Source organism: Geotrypetes seraphini, chromosome 5 (assembly GCF_902459505.1).
Source record: "Geotrypetes seraphini chromosome 5, aGeoSer1.1, whole genome shotgun sequence".
Lineage (NCBI taxonomy): Eukaryota > Metazoa > Chordata > Amphibia > Gymnophiona > Dermophiidae > Geotrypetes > Geotrypetes seraphini.
The window spans coordinates 6,394,401-6,411,512 of record NC_047088.1 but is presented as its reverse complement, the minus strand read 5'-3'; the positions used below and the strand labels follow the sequence as shown (position 1 = coordinate 6,411,512).

Here is a 17,112-nt window from a genome sequence, read left to right as displayed (position 1 = left end):
CAGTTCTTTGCAAATTTCCATGTTTAGTTCAGTGTTGTAAACGGCTTAGATCCAGTAGGGCAAAAGCCCTAATAAACCATAATGTTGACTTGCTGTCTTTTGTTGGTGGTTGAATAACTGGGAGGAAAATCGAAAAGGAGGGACAGGAGGATGGGAGAGGAAGCGACCCCTAGGCCCGTCCCCAGGCCTGCCCAATCCCACCCAGCCCCGCCCCCACTGCATGCTCTCATCAGGCAGGAGGGCATCCATGCATGCCCTCCTGCCGGACAGAGATTTGTTGGGAGCTTTTCAAAGTGCTGGATTGTAAAAAGCCATCCAGACCCTCGGACATGCCCGGGGAAATTCGGACGTCTGCCAGTGTCACTGATCCTGAGTCAGCACTGGAGATGTGACAGGTGGAGTTCCGTGTGAACAGGAGAAAGGGATGTACACAGCATGAGAGGGAGATGGAGGGCAAGAGAGGAGACTGTGGAGTAAGAGGGTGAGGTTCAGGGTGTGAGAGGGAGGGGGGAATATGGAGATAGGGTGTGTTGTCCAGTACTAACTTACCTTCCAAACATTTAGAGTGGAATTGGATGAAACACTGGCTCCGGCTCCTGGTTTTAATGATCACCTCAATGCTTTCAAACTTTATTAGGGCTCGCTCAGAACTAGAACTGGAGTCTGGAGGCAAAGAGAGCATGAACGCATGGCTGTGCACTAGGTATGAGAACAAGAAGCCCCTGTCCCAAACCCCTCTGCTGCCACAAACATTTCCCATGTCACATTTCTTATTTCAACTTTATCTGATAAACCAGAAATATCTAAGAAGTTTGCAATAATTACGAAAGAAAAAATGGCGGACTGAGTGGGAGAAAGCCTGAGGGGAGGCCTACATTGCAATCAGAATATGCTAATAGCTAAGCTACAAGATCAGTTAGATACAGAGATACAGCCAGAGAACAACGAAAGCAGATGAGATGCCACGAACATGACCAGAGGCCAAGTGACTGGAGAGGGAGTCCCAGTGGCTAACTCAGAGGGAAAATGTAGTGGTTAGTGACAGAGGAGAGGTGCTGGCACCGGCTTGACAGCCTACAGGACGTGCCTCTTGCCACGAGTCAGCCGGTGCCTCTCCTCCTCGCCGGTGTCTTGTGGCACACCTGAAATCTGCCGCAGCACACGGTTTGCGATACACTGAGTCAGACCATTCAAAATGGAAAATGCAATAAAAGTGAAAAACAAGATAGTGGGCAATCGAGGAGGAGGAGGAGCAGATGACGTGTACGATGTAAGTACAGCAGAGTCAAAACTTGGGGGTGAGGCAAATGCTCCAGAGCCCATGTCCAAAGCAGCAACGCAATCTTGGTAAGAGAAGCAAAGTCAAATCACCCTGTTGGCAAGAAAGTTATTAAGGAATTAAATCATCTGGATCAGATTTGTAAACCAAACAATTGTAGGCCCAGCCTTCTGGAATGAAACGTTAGGAAACACATTTCTTTGTGGGATGGTGGAATATGACCTTGAAGAAGTCAATTAGGAAAGAGGATTCATTGTTTTCTTCTTAAGTTTGATGAAAATGTTTTGTTCATTGATGCTATGTATGTTTGATTGTAAGCCGCTTAGGCTGGTAAGTGGATTAATAGTATTTGAAATAAATAAAAGAAATACTCTCTTGAATATGGGCACTTGAGGAGGCCCAGGACAGTCCTGCCTTTACCTTTTATGGAAGCAAAGTGAACTGTTATCCCCACATCAAATGTGGCAAAGACAGGCGAGTGGTCACTACTCATGATATCGTCAGAACAGCCTGCAAAACATGAGACAAGTGCCATGAGAACCAGGGTTGGGGAAAGGAGCAAGCCATTCATTTCTACAACTCTATACTTACCATAAGAGGTGCATAACACATGGGTTTCTGGCTGAGATCGCCAGAGGATACGGTCACACCAGGAAGGAGCACTGATTCGTAGCTAAAGAGGAAACAGAGGCACAGCCGGTGAGGAGCTCGTACTGGTAAAGCAGGGGATGGGAGGGGGAGGCTGCAAAGCAGAAGTTCTTGGATCCCCAGCAAGTGTGGGAAGAGGCCCATAAGAATTGCCATACTGGAACAGACTGAAGGCCAACACCTGGCAGAAACCCAAAAAGTAGCAACATTCCAGAACTGAGATTGTGATGTCATAATGCCTCATTCCACCAATGCCTAAGAGCCAACCTCATCAGTGATGTCACAATGGCTTCATTGTCCTATACCTGGCTCACATAGTGGGTCAGAGCAATGGTCCATCTAGTCCAGTACCCTGTTTCCAACAGTGGCCAACCCAGGTCCCAAATACCTTGCTAGATCCCAAGTAGTAAAACAGATTTTATGCTGCTTATCCTAGGAATAAGCAGTGGATTCCCCCAGGACATCTCGATAATGGCCTATGGACTTTTCTCTTAGGAAATTATCCAAACCTTTTTTATACCCTGCTAAGATAACTGATTTCATCACATTCTCCAGCAATGAAAGTGGGAGTCTGCTGCTGAATGGAAGAGACTTGGTATGTCTTTATGATACTTGTGACAGGAAAAGACTACAAAGTCACATATACTTATTTGTGATGTGTCTAGAACAGAAATATTTCAAGTAAATAAATAAACATATCTGTACAGAAAATTCACATATAAGTACAGAGGATGTTAACCCCTTGCTGTCTGGTTGAGAATGACTTTTGCCATCAAACCACTGAGAAAGAGAGAAGGAATAATTGAAGCTGTGAGAGGGGGTAGAGCAGAGGTTCCCAACCCTGTCCTGGAGGACCACCAGGCCAATCGGGTTTTCAGGCTAGCCCTAATGAATATGGATGGAGCAGATTTGCATGCCTCTCACTTCCATTCTATGCAAATCTCTCTCATGCATATTCATTAGGGCTAGCCTGAAAATCCGATTGGCCTGCTGGTCCTCCAGGACAGGGTTGGGAACCACCGGGGTACAGCATGTGATGGAGGGAAGGCCAGTGAGAGGGGAAAGAGGACAGGCAGTCAATGATTTCCAACATCAGAACCACGCACAGGGTCATTTTCAAGCCAGGCAGCCACATGGTACGCTGTACGTTGTGAAGGAAAAAAACTTTTTTTGTCCACTTGGGATGCCTACATAAGTCCCTTGATATGAAATTCCTTTGACTGGGCTATTGGAAAAGACTTATTAGGCTATTATTAATTCTGAATGCTCATCATCCCACCTTTTTGTAAGGGAGGGGGGTGTAAGAGTCCTGTTTCTTAGACTGCAGTTAGTGGGATTCATTCTGCTAATGGAGAAGGTGAGAATGTGGGTGAAAAGCAAGGGACGGTGAGCTTTTCAACAGTCACTGTTTCTGCTGTGACTGCGTTGGGAATTATGGAATGATACTCATGTGTCCTGTTATTGTAACCCTAGTAGATGTTTTCCAGGAATAGGGTTACCAGACGTCTGGATTTCCCCGCTCATGTCCTCTTTTTGTGGTCATGTCTGGGGGTGGTCTGGACAGCTTTTCAAAACCCGGCACTTTATCCGGTTTTGAAAAGCTTCCCAACAAAATCGTGTCAGGAAGGGGCATCCGCGAGTGATGTTATTGTGTCCACGCATGTGCGGATGCCGGCTGGGGGCAGGGCTGGGGTGAAATTGGTCCTGGGGGAATCTGGTAACCTTATCCAGGAGCAATGTGTCTGATATTCAGCTGCTCTTTAACCAGCCAGTGCTAATACTCAGCGGGAGATCACTGGCTATCTCCGTTGAATATTAGCACTTAGGGCTGGCCTGTACAAACAGAGCCTGTATCAGCAGCTGCCTATAAAACGGCAGCCAATTGCGTGTCAATCACACGACAGCGCTGTTTGTAGAATCGCGACTGCCTCAAACACAGGGGCCAGGGTTTTCGAGGCCTACTTCGACCCTAGGGGTTCTAAGGTGCCCCTGTAAATGTGATCTGGGGGCCTATTTTTTGGTTTTTAAACAGCTTTGCCACTGAAGTTAGGCCTACGAGGGTCAGCCAAAGGGTAGGATCACTAGGGTATAGACTTGAAAGAGCGGGTCAGTAGAATGGCATTCTTACAATTCTACTTAAATGGGACATTAGACTTAAAAGGGAGGGTCGATGGTGTGGGCAGACTTGATGGGCTGTAGCCCTTATCTGCCGTCATCTTTCTATGTTTCTATGTTTCTATTTACAGAATATGGGCCTTAGCAGCTAAAACTTAGCTGGTTATATCATGTAAGAGCTGCCAATTTTAAGGTTTAGTGGCCAAATCGAGCCACCCAAATAGCTGGTCTATCTTTGGCCACTATAACTTAACCAGCCAGTGCTTAAAATTGACTTAGCCAGCTAACTTTCATCCAGCCCAAAATAGACCAAATACATATCCGGGCTCAGCGCCAACTGTGGGAGTTAGCCGGCCTCCCTTTCCCCCAATGTGCCTATTTCAAATAGTGGCCACAAACACGGCCTCATTTCAGCATGGTCACCCTATAGCTTGCAAGAACACGTATAAATGATAGCATTCTGTAAACTGCGCATGTGCGTGCCACACGGCCCATCCTCTGTCCAAACTCCGCCCCCATGCACACTCACCATGAAAGTACACGCCACGCAAACAATGAGTTGACCTTGGTCAGTACTTCATCAGAGGTCAGTTACAGAAGTTATCATGTGCATACAAAAATGATTCAAACAAGCAACTAAAATCAAGCACTACCCTGTAAAATCACGCCTTGTCTGATGGAACCTCAGAGGTGCTGCGCACAACATTGACCTGCTACTACTACCATTAATTATTTCTGTAGCGCTACCAGACATACGCAGTGCTGTACATAGTTACAAAGAGGACAGTCCCTGCTCCAAAGAGCTTACAATCTAAACAGACAAGACAGACAAACAGGATGTTATGGATGCACTTAAGGGGAATGGTTAATCTGCTGGCTGAGTTGGTGGGCAGAGGAGTAGGGTTAAGGATTGAAAGCTATATCAAAAAGGTAGGTTGTCAGTCTGTTTTTAAACAAGGGAAGGGGCTTGGCGGACAAACTCAGGTCATTTATTCCAGGTATAGGGGGCAGCTAGGTCTGGAATTGGCAGTGAAGGAGACTTACCCCTGCAGTTTTCTGTTTCTGCCAGATATAATTATCCCGGGAGCCTCGCTCGTAGCGGTAGGTAGGGGGGAAGGTAATCTTCTCTTCAACTAGGAAAAATGCAAAGAGACAGCCAGGTACAACCAGGGATAAAGAGGCAGACACAGATGCAGTCAGAATAGCAACTGGGCCAGGAAGAACATGCCATACTGGTCCATCAAGCCCAGTATCCTGTTTCCAACCCAGGTCCCAAGTACCTGGCAAAACCCCAAAAGACTTATGTTTGTGGGAAGCTCATTCTGAACCTGAAATTGTGCTGGGGTGGAAGTATTTCATTTTCCTGGTACCTGCGCTAGTCACAAAAGGCAGAGATTTCCTGGCATTTTCGATCTTGCCATGCATGTACTGTGTGTACAAACCATCTGCTAAAGAAACTGGGCCTGTGCTCTTACTGAATCTCAAGAAGGCCTTTTTCCTCTCTCTCTCCTGGTTCAGCTGATCGACAGCCCTGAGGGTTTCAAACTCTTTCCTGTTGACATGACTCAGGATATCCTGAAAGCAGAGAAAGACTTGTCAAACAATTCTGATCACATTGGACGGGTGACAAGAGAGTTAGTTTAAGGGGGGTGTTGTTAGAGAGTTAATTTGTGGGGAGGGGGGTAGTACTAGAGAATTAGTCTGAGCAGCAGTGTAAAAGCTAAGGAGCCAGGCCTCAAATCCTGCTTTATAAAGTAAGTTAATCTTCCATGGGCCAGAGACAACAGAGGATTAATGCAGAGAAGGGAGGGATCAGGAATCAGTCCTGGGCCTGGTTCTGGTTCTGATCAGTGGGTTTCAGTAATATTGTAACGGGCTTAGTAATGAAGGCATGTCTGTGTGTAAACTCCTCTAATGCAAGTCATCTGAGGTGCTTCAATGAAAAGTTCTCAGCCCAACCAACCAACTTCCTCAATTCTGAGCGTTCTTTTGCCCCTGGAGCTGAAAAGAGTGGGATCTTATTTCAAATTTGACCTTGTTTCAGATCATTGGTTGAACCAGATCCACCTCATTCTCTTCTTTGTTGGGCTGAGAACATTGAACATTTGGGGTACAGAAAAGAAGGGGATAGTCTGCGGTAGGGGTGAGGTACTAATGCACTTAAACCAGGAGAACAATCTTAGGGCGATTGTAAGTACACTACTCTCCTGAAATTCACAGGGGTTCCTTTCCAGGAACACCCGCAAATTTTGAAAAACCGCGAATATGGTTTTTCAGCAGATCGAAGGCAGGAGAGGGCAGCTGGGTGCCGACAGGTGCTTAAATTGTACTTACGAAGCCAGGCACATTTTCCAACCGCCTCTTCCTGGTACTAAGTCATGATTACACCAATCAGGAGCTGCTTTGATACGCCAGATAGCAGGTCAAAGCAGCTCCTGATAAATGTAACCATGATTTTAGTACCAGGAAGAGGCGGTCGGAAAATACCACAAATTTCTGAGTCTGCGATTTGCAAACCGCAAATTCGCAGAGGTTTACTGTAATGACCTACAGCAGTGCTTCTCATCCTAGCCAGTCAAATTTTAAGAATTATCACAATGAATATGCACAAGGCTGATTTGCATATGTCAAGACCATGGTGTCATAAGAACATAGCCTTACTGGATCAGACCAATAGCCCAGTAGCCTGTCCTCACTGTGGCCAATCCAGGTCCCTAGTACCTGGCCAAAACCCAAAGAGTAGCAACAATCCATACTACTGATCCAGGGCAAGCAGAGGCTTCCCCCATGTCTTTCTCAATAACAGACTCCAGGAAATTGTCCAAACCTTACTTAAAACCAGCTACACTATCCGCTCTTACCACATCCTCTGGCAATGCATTACAGAGCTTAATCATTCTTTGAGTGAAAAAAATATTTCCTCCTATTGGTTTTAAAAGTATTTCCCTGTAACTTCATCGAGTGTCCCCTAGTCTTTGTCATTTTTGACAGAGTGAAAAATCGATCTACTTGTACCCGTTCTACTCCACTCAGGATTTTGTAGACTTCAATCCTATCTCCCCTCAGCCGTCTCTTTTCCAAGCTGAAGAGCCCTAACCATTTTAGTCTTTCCTCATATGAGAAGAGTTCCATCCCCTTTATCATCTTGGTCACTCTTCTTTGAACCTTTTCTAGTGCCGCTATATCTTTCTTGAGATAAGGAGACCAGAATCGAACGCAATACTCTAGGTGAGGTCGCACCATGTAACGATATAGGGACATTATAACATTCGTAGTCTTGTTAACCATCCCTTTTTAATAATTCCTAGCATCCTGTTTGCTTTTTTGGCCGCCGCCTTAAATGTACCTGCAGTGACACCCAGTGGCTCTTCTATGGAAATCAATATTCCCTTAACTTTATCATGACATCACCAGTTGCTACAGAGAAGGAGCTTCCATAGAGTCCAGTATTACTGTATAATCAGCCACAACACAGGCTCCAAGCAATCCTACAATCGAAATTACCGCTAAGTAAATTTACCACTCTTTCTATCCCAATTATGCAAGAAATAAAACAGCAAATGCAAAATATGAACATAAAAGGATCCTCCCTTAACTCTATACCCCCAGTAATCCTAAAACGTTACTTCACAATTTTTGGACCATTCATCCATTGTATGATTAAAAACAGCCTAGAGACAGGAATAGTACCTGATAACTGAAAAACAGCAATAATTTATCTAAAGATCAAAGATTACAATACTTCCAAGACTGAATATTCTAACTATCATCCAATATCTAACCTTCCCTTCCAGGCGAAACTAACAAAAAAAAATAGTATTTAATCAACTTTCAGACTTTACAGAAAAAACAAACATCCTTCATCCAAATTAAACTGGATTTAGAAAACATTATTCTACCGAACACTCTTTGATAGGACTCTCAACATCAATTCTTAATTCCCTAGATCAAAGGAAAACTGTTCTACTAGAATCATTAGACCTCTCAGCTGCCTTCGATGCTGTACAGTAGATCATCAACTCCTTTTGAACAGACTCACTTCCATAGGACTGACAGAGACTGCTATTGATTGGTTCAGATCTTTCTTTTCAAACCGAACCTCCAAAGTACTTATCAATCAATCCCCCTCAGAATGCTTCAAATAGGATTATGGCACACCGCAAGGATTTATTCTCTCCCCTCTTCTTTTCCAGATCTTCACATCTCCTCTCCTCACAATTGTGCAATCAATAGACTTCACTGAGTATTCCTATGTCGATGATATCCAACTGATACATTCAATTGACTTAACTGACCCAAAAGACATTCAGACTATCAATGATAAACTTGAAAAATTTAGCCAATGGCTCACCAACAATATGCTATTTTTGAAACCTCCAAATCAAAAGGATGATATTATCGTGAAACAATAACTAACATCCACTCCAATTCAATTCTCTTCTTCTATTAAGATTCTTGGTGTTATCATTGATGACAAACTATCATTTCATCAGCAGTGGTTGAAAAATGTTTTTGCAGGTTGAGAATGATCAGATCAATCTCCAGCCTTCTAGAACCATCATCTCACAACTCAACTACTGCAATTCAGTGTATCAAGGAATATGTCAGAAAGAATTAATAATAATAATAACTTTATTTTTTTTTTTAATACCGCAATACCTTAAGCAGTTCAGAGCGCTTTACAGAGGAAGAGACTGTATATAGACAGCGATGTTACAAAAAAAGACTTTCAAATTACATTAGCATGTTAAGATTAGTCAAATTAAGAAGATTTTCATCTAAAACACAGCCATTCAACTAATATATAAAGCAAAAAATTTGATCATGTCACACCTCTTCTAATAAAATCACACTGGTTACCAATTACTCACAGAATCACCTATAAAATCTTATTACTCACATTGAAAATGAAAACTCTACATTTCCTAGGATTCATTGACAGGTTAATCATTCTTTATTGCTCTTCCAGGACACTCAGATCTAGCAATCAACATCTCTTGAATATTCCCTCCCTACATCACCTCTTCTATGAAACTACCAGAAAAAGATTCTTTGGAATTCAGACCCTTATCAACAAATTCAAAGCAAATTTTAAAACATTCTTATTTAAATCTCCATCCCAAATGACAACAATGAAGGAAGAGCATATCCCTCCCATTGTATTGACCTTTTTATCTCACTATCCTATTGCAAATTGATTTTCTCCCCCACCCCTTTTTCCTCATGTGTCTAGGTATTTTGTCATTGTTCATGTCTCAGTCATGTCACCCTGATGATTTTATATTCTTCTTTTGTACACCGCTTAGACAATTTTTTAAGCGGTATATCAAATTTTTAATAAACTTGAACCACCCAGACCTCTAAATCCAAGCATTATTGGAGACAAAACACGTGGCTATCTAGTCACGAGAAGTCTAGGAGCAGCTGCAGTGACAGCAGCCTTTTAGGCTCTGTAATGTAACTGGGACAGTGGGAATGGAAAATCCACTCTTAGGACCAAGGAGCAAAGGAGAAGCCGTTGCAGAACCACCTATCATCTATACAGGTTCCTGGAACAGTTCCAGTGGCTGAAGAATGAACTAGAACTAGGCTAGACTCCAATAGGGCATTGGTCTTTGACTTAAAAAACACCATCAACATCTTCTCTCACATCAGGCAGCATTATGGGGCAAAGATCTGGAACAATTGCTCACGCCTACTACTTATGGGGAATTTAGGAAACACCTGAAGTATTTAGGCAACTAACCTGTACAATCCTACTCCACAATAACTGATCTCTAGCGCTGTTAATAACTAGCTTCTAACCTTGTTAATTCTTCTCAATTTGTAACATCTTTAACCATTGTAAACCGCATAGAACTTCACGGTCCTGCTGGTACTGGGATTCAATTTAAGTCTATTTTGATGGAGTTATCAGCAACAGATTTCAAGCATTGGCTAAATTTGGTCTGCTGGGGAGACTTTTTATGATGAAAGATTTGTTTGCACAGCTCTTGAAGTTACAACTTGTTTGAATATCAATGCCGGTATTTCTATAAGAGAAACCAGACTTAAGATGAAAGCCCAGGACCTGCTAGCCACCAGAACACTGCACAAATGAGAGTTTGGTAGGTTTGTATGGCGAGCAAATGATTAATAATAGCATGCAGACGTCAGCAGCTTCTGCTCAGAATACATAACAATAACATCAGTAGAATGAGGTGAGCCCTGCAGGTCTTGGTCAGCAGGAAGAAGCTGAATCTGGAGGTCTTTCTGTGAGGTGTGTATACCAGGACAGTCTCTGCAGGATGTAAGGGAGGGAATATATGCTGCCAATGTTCTGTGGGACGAGGGAGAGAGTGTCTTCAAGGAAGGTCCTAAGGAGAGAGCACATGTACTAGGAAGAGAGTGTACCTGCACATCCATTTCAAGGCAATAGTTGAGGTCTCCAAACCAAAATATGTGGTTAAATCTCAGCGAGATATCAAAGTCACTAAGTGTCTTGTCTCCCAAGGTCAAAGAGCGCAGAATATTCTTGTAGCTCTGATTCCGTCTGTGGGAATCACAAGAGATATGTGACTGCAGGCTTTCTTTCTCCTTAGCTATATTTCAGCCTAACTCTCTCCAGCAACACAACCTACTGCACTGCCCACCATTTTCCAATCCCACCATCTCATTCTTCGCCCTTCTCCAACCCCAATACCTTTGTCCTATCTCACTCACATCCTAATGCCTGACTTATGGCTCTACCATCCACGTTCCAGCTCTATCACCTACTCCTTGATCTCTCTCCCTGAACCATCCACACAATTTTGGGTCAATACAGGCTACAAACTAGAGGACATTTATTTTTCTTTCTTATCAGTTACAACAAGGCATTCTTGGAATTGCTTTGCTAACTAAAAAATATAATTGACAGACAGTGGCCCAGGATTCAGCAGTCAGCAGGGAAGCCAGAGAAATAAGAATTTACATACCTGGCTGTCTTCTCACTTCCTGACGCCAAATGACAGTTCACAAACGCAAAAGATGTCCCATTAAACAGAAAGGAGATGCCCACTGCACCCTTGTTACCTGAAACATCACATACACACTCATGAGCAAGAAAACCCCTTCGAGAGACTCTGTCCAGCCCCAAGGAAGACCCAAATTCAATCCTAGGCCAATGTTCCCAGTCCCTGGGGGAGGGTATCCCAGTCATTACTTACTAGTAGCCAAGAGCCGTCATTGCAATGATTGGCCTAGAGAAATTGATACAGTAAAAACAAGGTAAACACTTTGGCCGATTGCAAGTGAAGACTCTATGGCACCATCGCCCAGGAACTACTGGTAGAGGAGTTGCCTGCCTTCTCTCTCTTGACCTCTAGGGCCCCCTTCATCCTTCTTTCTCCAGGGACAGAAGCACCATCCTTGCAGATCCCCCTACCCAGTGGAGGAGAATGAGTGGGAGGTGCTGATGGCAGTGACACCCCTCCCTCTCCTGCTGCACATGCGCCGCTTCCCTTCCCCCGTACCTATGTAACGTTCTGGCACAAGCAGCCACCCCCAACCTGCCATTGCGCCAGTGTCGGCTCTTCCTCTCATGTCACTTCCTAGACACGGGGCCTGGAAGTGACGTCAGAGGAAGAGCTGGCACGAGCAGCAGGTTGGGGGTGGCTGCACGCGCCAGGAATATTACAGAGGTACAGGGGAAGGGAAACTGCCTGTGCCCTCACCAAGATGGTGCCCGGAGCGGACCGCCTCTCACAATGCTACTGACCATACCCCCATGTATTTCCTGGTAGATCTGAGCCTCTTTGGGGTTGGAGGGAGCCCGCAGGGCCCAACACAGCATCAGCATCTGCATCTAGAGATCTAACACACAGGATGGTGCCAAGTATAAGCAGATAGCAGTGAGAGATTTGTTCCTATGCAGCTCTATTGATCATAGGTGCTCAACCAATGAGAGCAGGCTGCCTGGAGCTGGTGGCGTTTTTTTTTTTTAGAGCTACTGGGATATCCCTTTTGTGAACTTTTAACCTGTTTCCTGCACTTGTTTGAAAGCTCAGACCTTCTGGCACCAGAATCTTCTAGAAGCTTGGAGAAGTCAATGGAAGCCTAAGGAGGTGAAGGAGGGTTTTATGTAGGGTTAGCAGATGTCTGGGGAAACTCAGCCATGTTGTCCTTTATGTAGAGGTGCCCAGAGGGATTTCCAAATCCAGCAGTTTGTCCAAGTTTTAGAAGTCTCTGAGCTCCCATGAACTCGGGGAGGCTCAGTGGGGCTGGAGGCAGAATGGGGTGAGGCCAGGTGTCCTCTTTTAAAAAAGAGGAAATCTGCAGGGTTCCCTGAATGGAAAAACCTTAATAATTAATTTAGTCTGGAGTTCTTATGCTTTCAGGTGGACTACCTGGGACACCAGGCCGCTCAGTGGTATAAATTGATAACTGGATTAATTAAAAAGAAACCAAACACGGGTCTGAGAGACATTTGGAGCATTGAGATCAAGCATCAAATTTCTGTGTCTCAATGGACACAAATTTGGACTTGGAGGATGAGATGTACAGTGTCAGCATCTATGAGACAAACTTGTTTTTTTCTGTTACATAGAGCGTTATGGACCCCTGTTCGGTTACAAAAATTGGATAGTTCTAAGTCTAATAGATGTTGGCACTGTCATCTCGAAGCAGGGACTTTAGATCATTTCTTATTCTATTGTCCATTTAGTATGACTTTTTGGAAATCAATTTGGGACCAAATTAATTGTTTATTCGAAAATCCAGTGGCATTGTCATATGATACTGTTATTTGGTATGTCAATAGAGCAAAGAGTCAGATATCATCAAATAATAACAAGCTATTACTCATAATGACTGGGGTTGCCATTCTACAAATTACTTATAACTGGAAGAACTGGAGTAGACTAAATTATAATTTTTGGTGGAATTCATTATGTCATATGTATAAAATGGAAAGAGTAATAGCAACACAGCGAGGATATATTAGGCAATTTCAAGATGTGTGGGAGCCATTAACAAAATTTTGTAATGATTAGATGTTACTTTTCCCTTAATTCTTAAAGTTCATTTTTCAGGGAGGGGGGATTTTAAGTATAACATCTTATATAAAGTAATTTAATTACTTGTTATGAAGGGGTGGGAAGGGAGGGAGATAAAATTTTATGATTGCTGAATATTAAGTGATATTCTCAATGGGCAAATGTGTTTATGTATTATCACAGTTATTGTACGTATAAAAATGAATAAAGATTTACAAAAAAAAAAAAGAGGAAGTCTGGCTGCCCTAGGTTTATGCTTGAGTAGGGTTACCAGACGTCTGGAAAAACCCAGACATTCTCTTTTTAGAGGACTGTCCAGACTCCCGGATGGACTTTCCAAAACTCGGCATTTGTCTGGGTTTTGGAAAGCCCTGACAAGCTCTGGCCGCATCTGGAGGGCCTCTGAGCATGTAAGGATGACATCACACACATCCGCGCATGCTCCAGGCCCTCCAGATGCAGCTGGAGCTCGTCTGGAAGAAGAGAGGAGTCTCTGTGGGGATGGGACTGGAGGCAAATCGGGGCAGGGTCATGTGTCCAGGGTTTCCCTAGGGTTTGAGGGATGTTCCTGGTGGCAGAAGTGATCACCGCCAAAATTGTCTTTGGTGCTCTCCTGCCTCTGATCTCACAAATAATACAAAGAAAGATGAGTATATGACAATACAGAAACAATAATTATAGTATGGTATAAATAGGTAAGAATTGACTCCCCACCCAGTCATTAGAAGTGGTGTAGAAGCTCCCAATAAACAATCTCACAGGGAAAGCCCGTATTTTTATTTCCTGCCAAGCCTGAAACTGGTTTTGCAGTTTGAAGAATCAGCCTGCCTAGACCCCAGGGGAGGGCATAGAAAAGCCCTTGTTTTGTCTGGCACTGTGTAGTGGAGTTGAATCCCAAGGGAAGGAGAAGGAGATTTGCATCCAGCCCTTTTCCAGCCAAGGGGCTGCTCACATCTAAGACAGAGGGGACACGTCCTTAACTGCTCCAACAAAGCAACTTGAAGGTAGCAGATAATTTACAGCTGAAGATTGGGCCTTGTCATCATTGCTGGCTCTGGTTTTCCATCAATGTACTACAATACAGAACTTAACATCTAAAAAGTATTTTTGTGCTGGAGAGAAGGAGAACTCCGTGTATACGTGGACACATGTAAGGAACTGTTTTGGGAGTTGCTTCAACAAGTGCATGTCTGGATAGAAGAGCCGAGGTTTCATCCATCATAAGAACATAAGAATTGCTGCTGCTGGGTCAGACCAGCGGTCCATCGCGCCCAGAAGTCCGCTCACGCGGCGGCCCCCAGGTCGAAGACCTGTGCCCTAACCGAGACCAGCCCTACCTGTGGCTTTCCTCGGGATGTGCTGGGAGGGCTGCAGGTGGCCTTTATATATATACAGTGGTACCTTGGTTTGTGAGCATAATTCATTCCAGAAGCATGCTCGTAATCCAAAGCACTCGTATATCAAAGCGAATTTCCCCATAGGACATAATGGAAACTCGGATGATTTGTTCCCATCCCAAAAACTTTAATAGAAAATACAGTACACTTCTCCCTCCGTATTCGCTGTGATAGGGGATTAACAGACCCGCGAATAAAGAAAACCATGAATAATTTTTTCATATGTTATTCGCTGTTTTCTATTAAAAAAAACATCGTGAATATGGTGAAACCGTGAATAACATGGTGGGAGGCCTGGCCTGTTCCTGAAGGAGAAGCAAAACATTTTGAAGAAAGTGCTGGGAATCAGTTATTTCTCTCTGCAAACTGATGTAATATGGGATGAGGAGCCAGCAAACTACAAACCGCAAATAATTGAAACTGCGATTACTGAAACTGCGAATACAGAGGGAGAAGTGTACTGTATGTACTTGTATTGCAAGATCTCACTCGTTTCCAACAGTCACTACACTGCGGGTGACTTGGGCGTGATGCTTTTATTACGTTCAACTGCGCTCAGCGTGAGCTGGGCGTATGTTGTGCGCACTTGAACTGTGGGTGTATGTATAATGTTCAGTGATGCGATGCGTATATATTGTGCGCATTTGACGTGACCCACGTATAGGTGCTCGTACTGCAAGATGACGCTCATTTATCGAGTTACAATTTAAGAAAATGTTTTGCTCGTCTTGTAAACCACGTTACTTGCTGTACTGTGTACATATAGTTTTACAGGGAGAGCACCTTTAAAATGAATATTCAGTCACCTGAAGCCCCGGCCAATCAGGTTTGAGGACCCACTCTATATAAAGACAACGTACAGACCTCCGGCACACCCTGAGGAAAGCCCCAGATGTCTGTAACAATCAGCAAGAGTAAAGTTGAGTTTGGTTCAAGATAAAACCTGCTGTGGACTATTTTATTAGAAAGAAACAGGAGATGCTTCCTTCTCAAGGTAGAAAGGCAAGAAAAACAGGGAAGGCGACCTTAGCTGTTCAGTCTCTTTGATTTTATCTCTTTGGACTCGACTCGTCCTTGTGGCCTGCTTCAGGAGTCTGAATGCTATAATTGCAAAAGAAATTCAAACATATCAACTTTGTAAACAATGTCCTTGATATTAAAATACTAAAAAGAAGGGCATAGACTCTTTTAAACTGATTTTGTCTGCTTATGCTCTTCTTATAGCATTTTAATATACCAAACTTTCACTGTTTTTCTTGCCTGTGGACTATATTATTAGCAAGGAGTTGCCAGTCTGATGCTAAGCTTTCATGCCCAGCCTCCCAGGATAAATCCTGATCCTGACTCTGGTCCTCCCTCTTCATCCCACCATCCTGGGCCATGACTAGGCACCTCCCTAGCCAACAATAATAAAGAAAGGGTTTACAGGTGGATAACTGATTTGGCCCCTCCAACCAACAAGCCTCCAGTCACTTCTGTTAAGACAATACCCAGAGCAGGGGCAACTCCAGTCTTCACTGTGGATGTAACGATGTGACTGATCCGATGCTCATGTTCTGGCTTTACCAGCACCACCATTTTAATATTCCACTGTGTCTGCAGAGCCACCTACAAAAGAGAAAATGAGCCCACTCAGGATCTCAAAAGAGCACATAAATAATCCTATTCCATCAACACATTCTTCCTGATGCCCCAACTAAAGCCTCCCCATGATCTTACTCCCCCTCTACATTGCATTTCTCCCCACAGTATCCTCCCCAAGAATAAAATCCCTTTCTTCCAATAACAAAATCCCTCTCCCTCCACAGCCTCCCTCCCCACAATATCTTCCCCCAGAACAAAATCCATCTCCCCCAAGAACAAAATCCCTCTCCCTCCACAGCCTCCCTCCCCACAGTATCCTCCCCCCAGAACAAAATCCCTCTCCCCCAAGAACAAAATCCCTCTCCCTCCACAGCCTCCCTCCCCACAGTATCTTCCCCCAGAACAAAATCTCTCTCCCCCAAGAACAAAATCCCTTTCCCTCCACAGCCTCCCTCCCCCAGAACAAAATCCCTCTCCCCCAAGAACAAAATCCCTCTCCCTCCACAGCTTCCCTCCCCACAGTATCCTCCACCCAGAACAACATTCCCCTCCCTCCAAGAAATACTAGGAACAATTCTCTAAAGGGCCACCTATATTTAGGTGTCTAGAGGATGCCTGTTGTGAGACTGTTCTCTAAAGGAAAGTAGGTGTCTGATTTCATTATGGAACACGCGTGTAGCTGGGTACACATGTGGGGATGCTGTTAGGTCCGAGCACTGGCTGCAAACCAAGTCTAATTGCTTTCCCCTAGATTCTTTAAATGTGAGGCCTGCCCAGACTCCTCCCATCTACAAACTACATACTATGAAGAATAAGTGCATGTAGCCAGAATTTGGGTTTGCCCATCTTCTAGTCATTTCAACGTGGCTAAATGATTGTACCTTCTTTATAGAATTACCCCTATATAATCCCCTCCATAGCAACCCTGTATCCTCACCGATGATCTAATCACTCCACCTCCAAATTCCTCCTCCTGACAGAAAGCATCCCTCACACACAATCACTCCCCCTTCATAACTCTCCTCTCACTTTACCTCCCCAATCATAACCACTTACTCTTCTTAACACCCCTCCC

The 17,112-nt window shown here is 44.0% G+C and overlaps 1 protein-coding gene across 2 annotated transcripts in view; it reads right to left on the bottom strand.

Moving 5' to 3' along the window:
* LOC117361421 (phosphatidylinositol 3,4,5-trisphosphate 5-phosphatase 2-like) overlaps positions 1–17,112 on the bottom strand; it is a 95,129-nt gene that overhangs the window by 13,124 nt on the left and 64,893 nt on the right. For both annotated transcript variants that reach the window (XM_033946726.1, XM_033946725.1), the window contains 8 exons: positions 15,944–16,061; positions 10,999–11,095; positions 10,436–10,574; positions 5,518–5,617; positions 5,087–5,175; positions 1,871–1,952; positions 1,700–1,789; positions 550–663 (listed from right to left, as the gene is read on the bottom strand). In XM_033946726.1, coding sequence (XP_033802617.1) covers positions 550–663; positions 1,700–1,789; positions 1,871–1,952; positions 5,087–5,175; positions 5,518–5,617; positions 10,436–10,574; positions 10,999–11,095; positions 15,944–16,061 — 829 coding nt within the window. The remainder of the gene's footprint in view (positions 1–549; positions 664–1,699; positions 1,790–1,870; positions 1,953–5,086; positions 5,176–5,517; positions 5,618–10,435; positions 10,575–10,998; positions 11,096–15,943; positions 16,062–17,112) is intronic.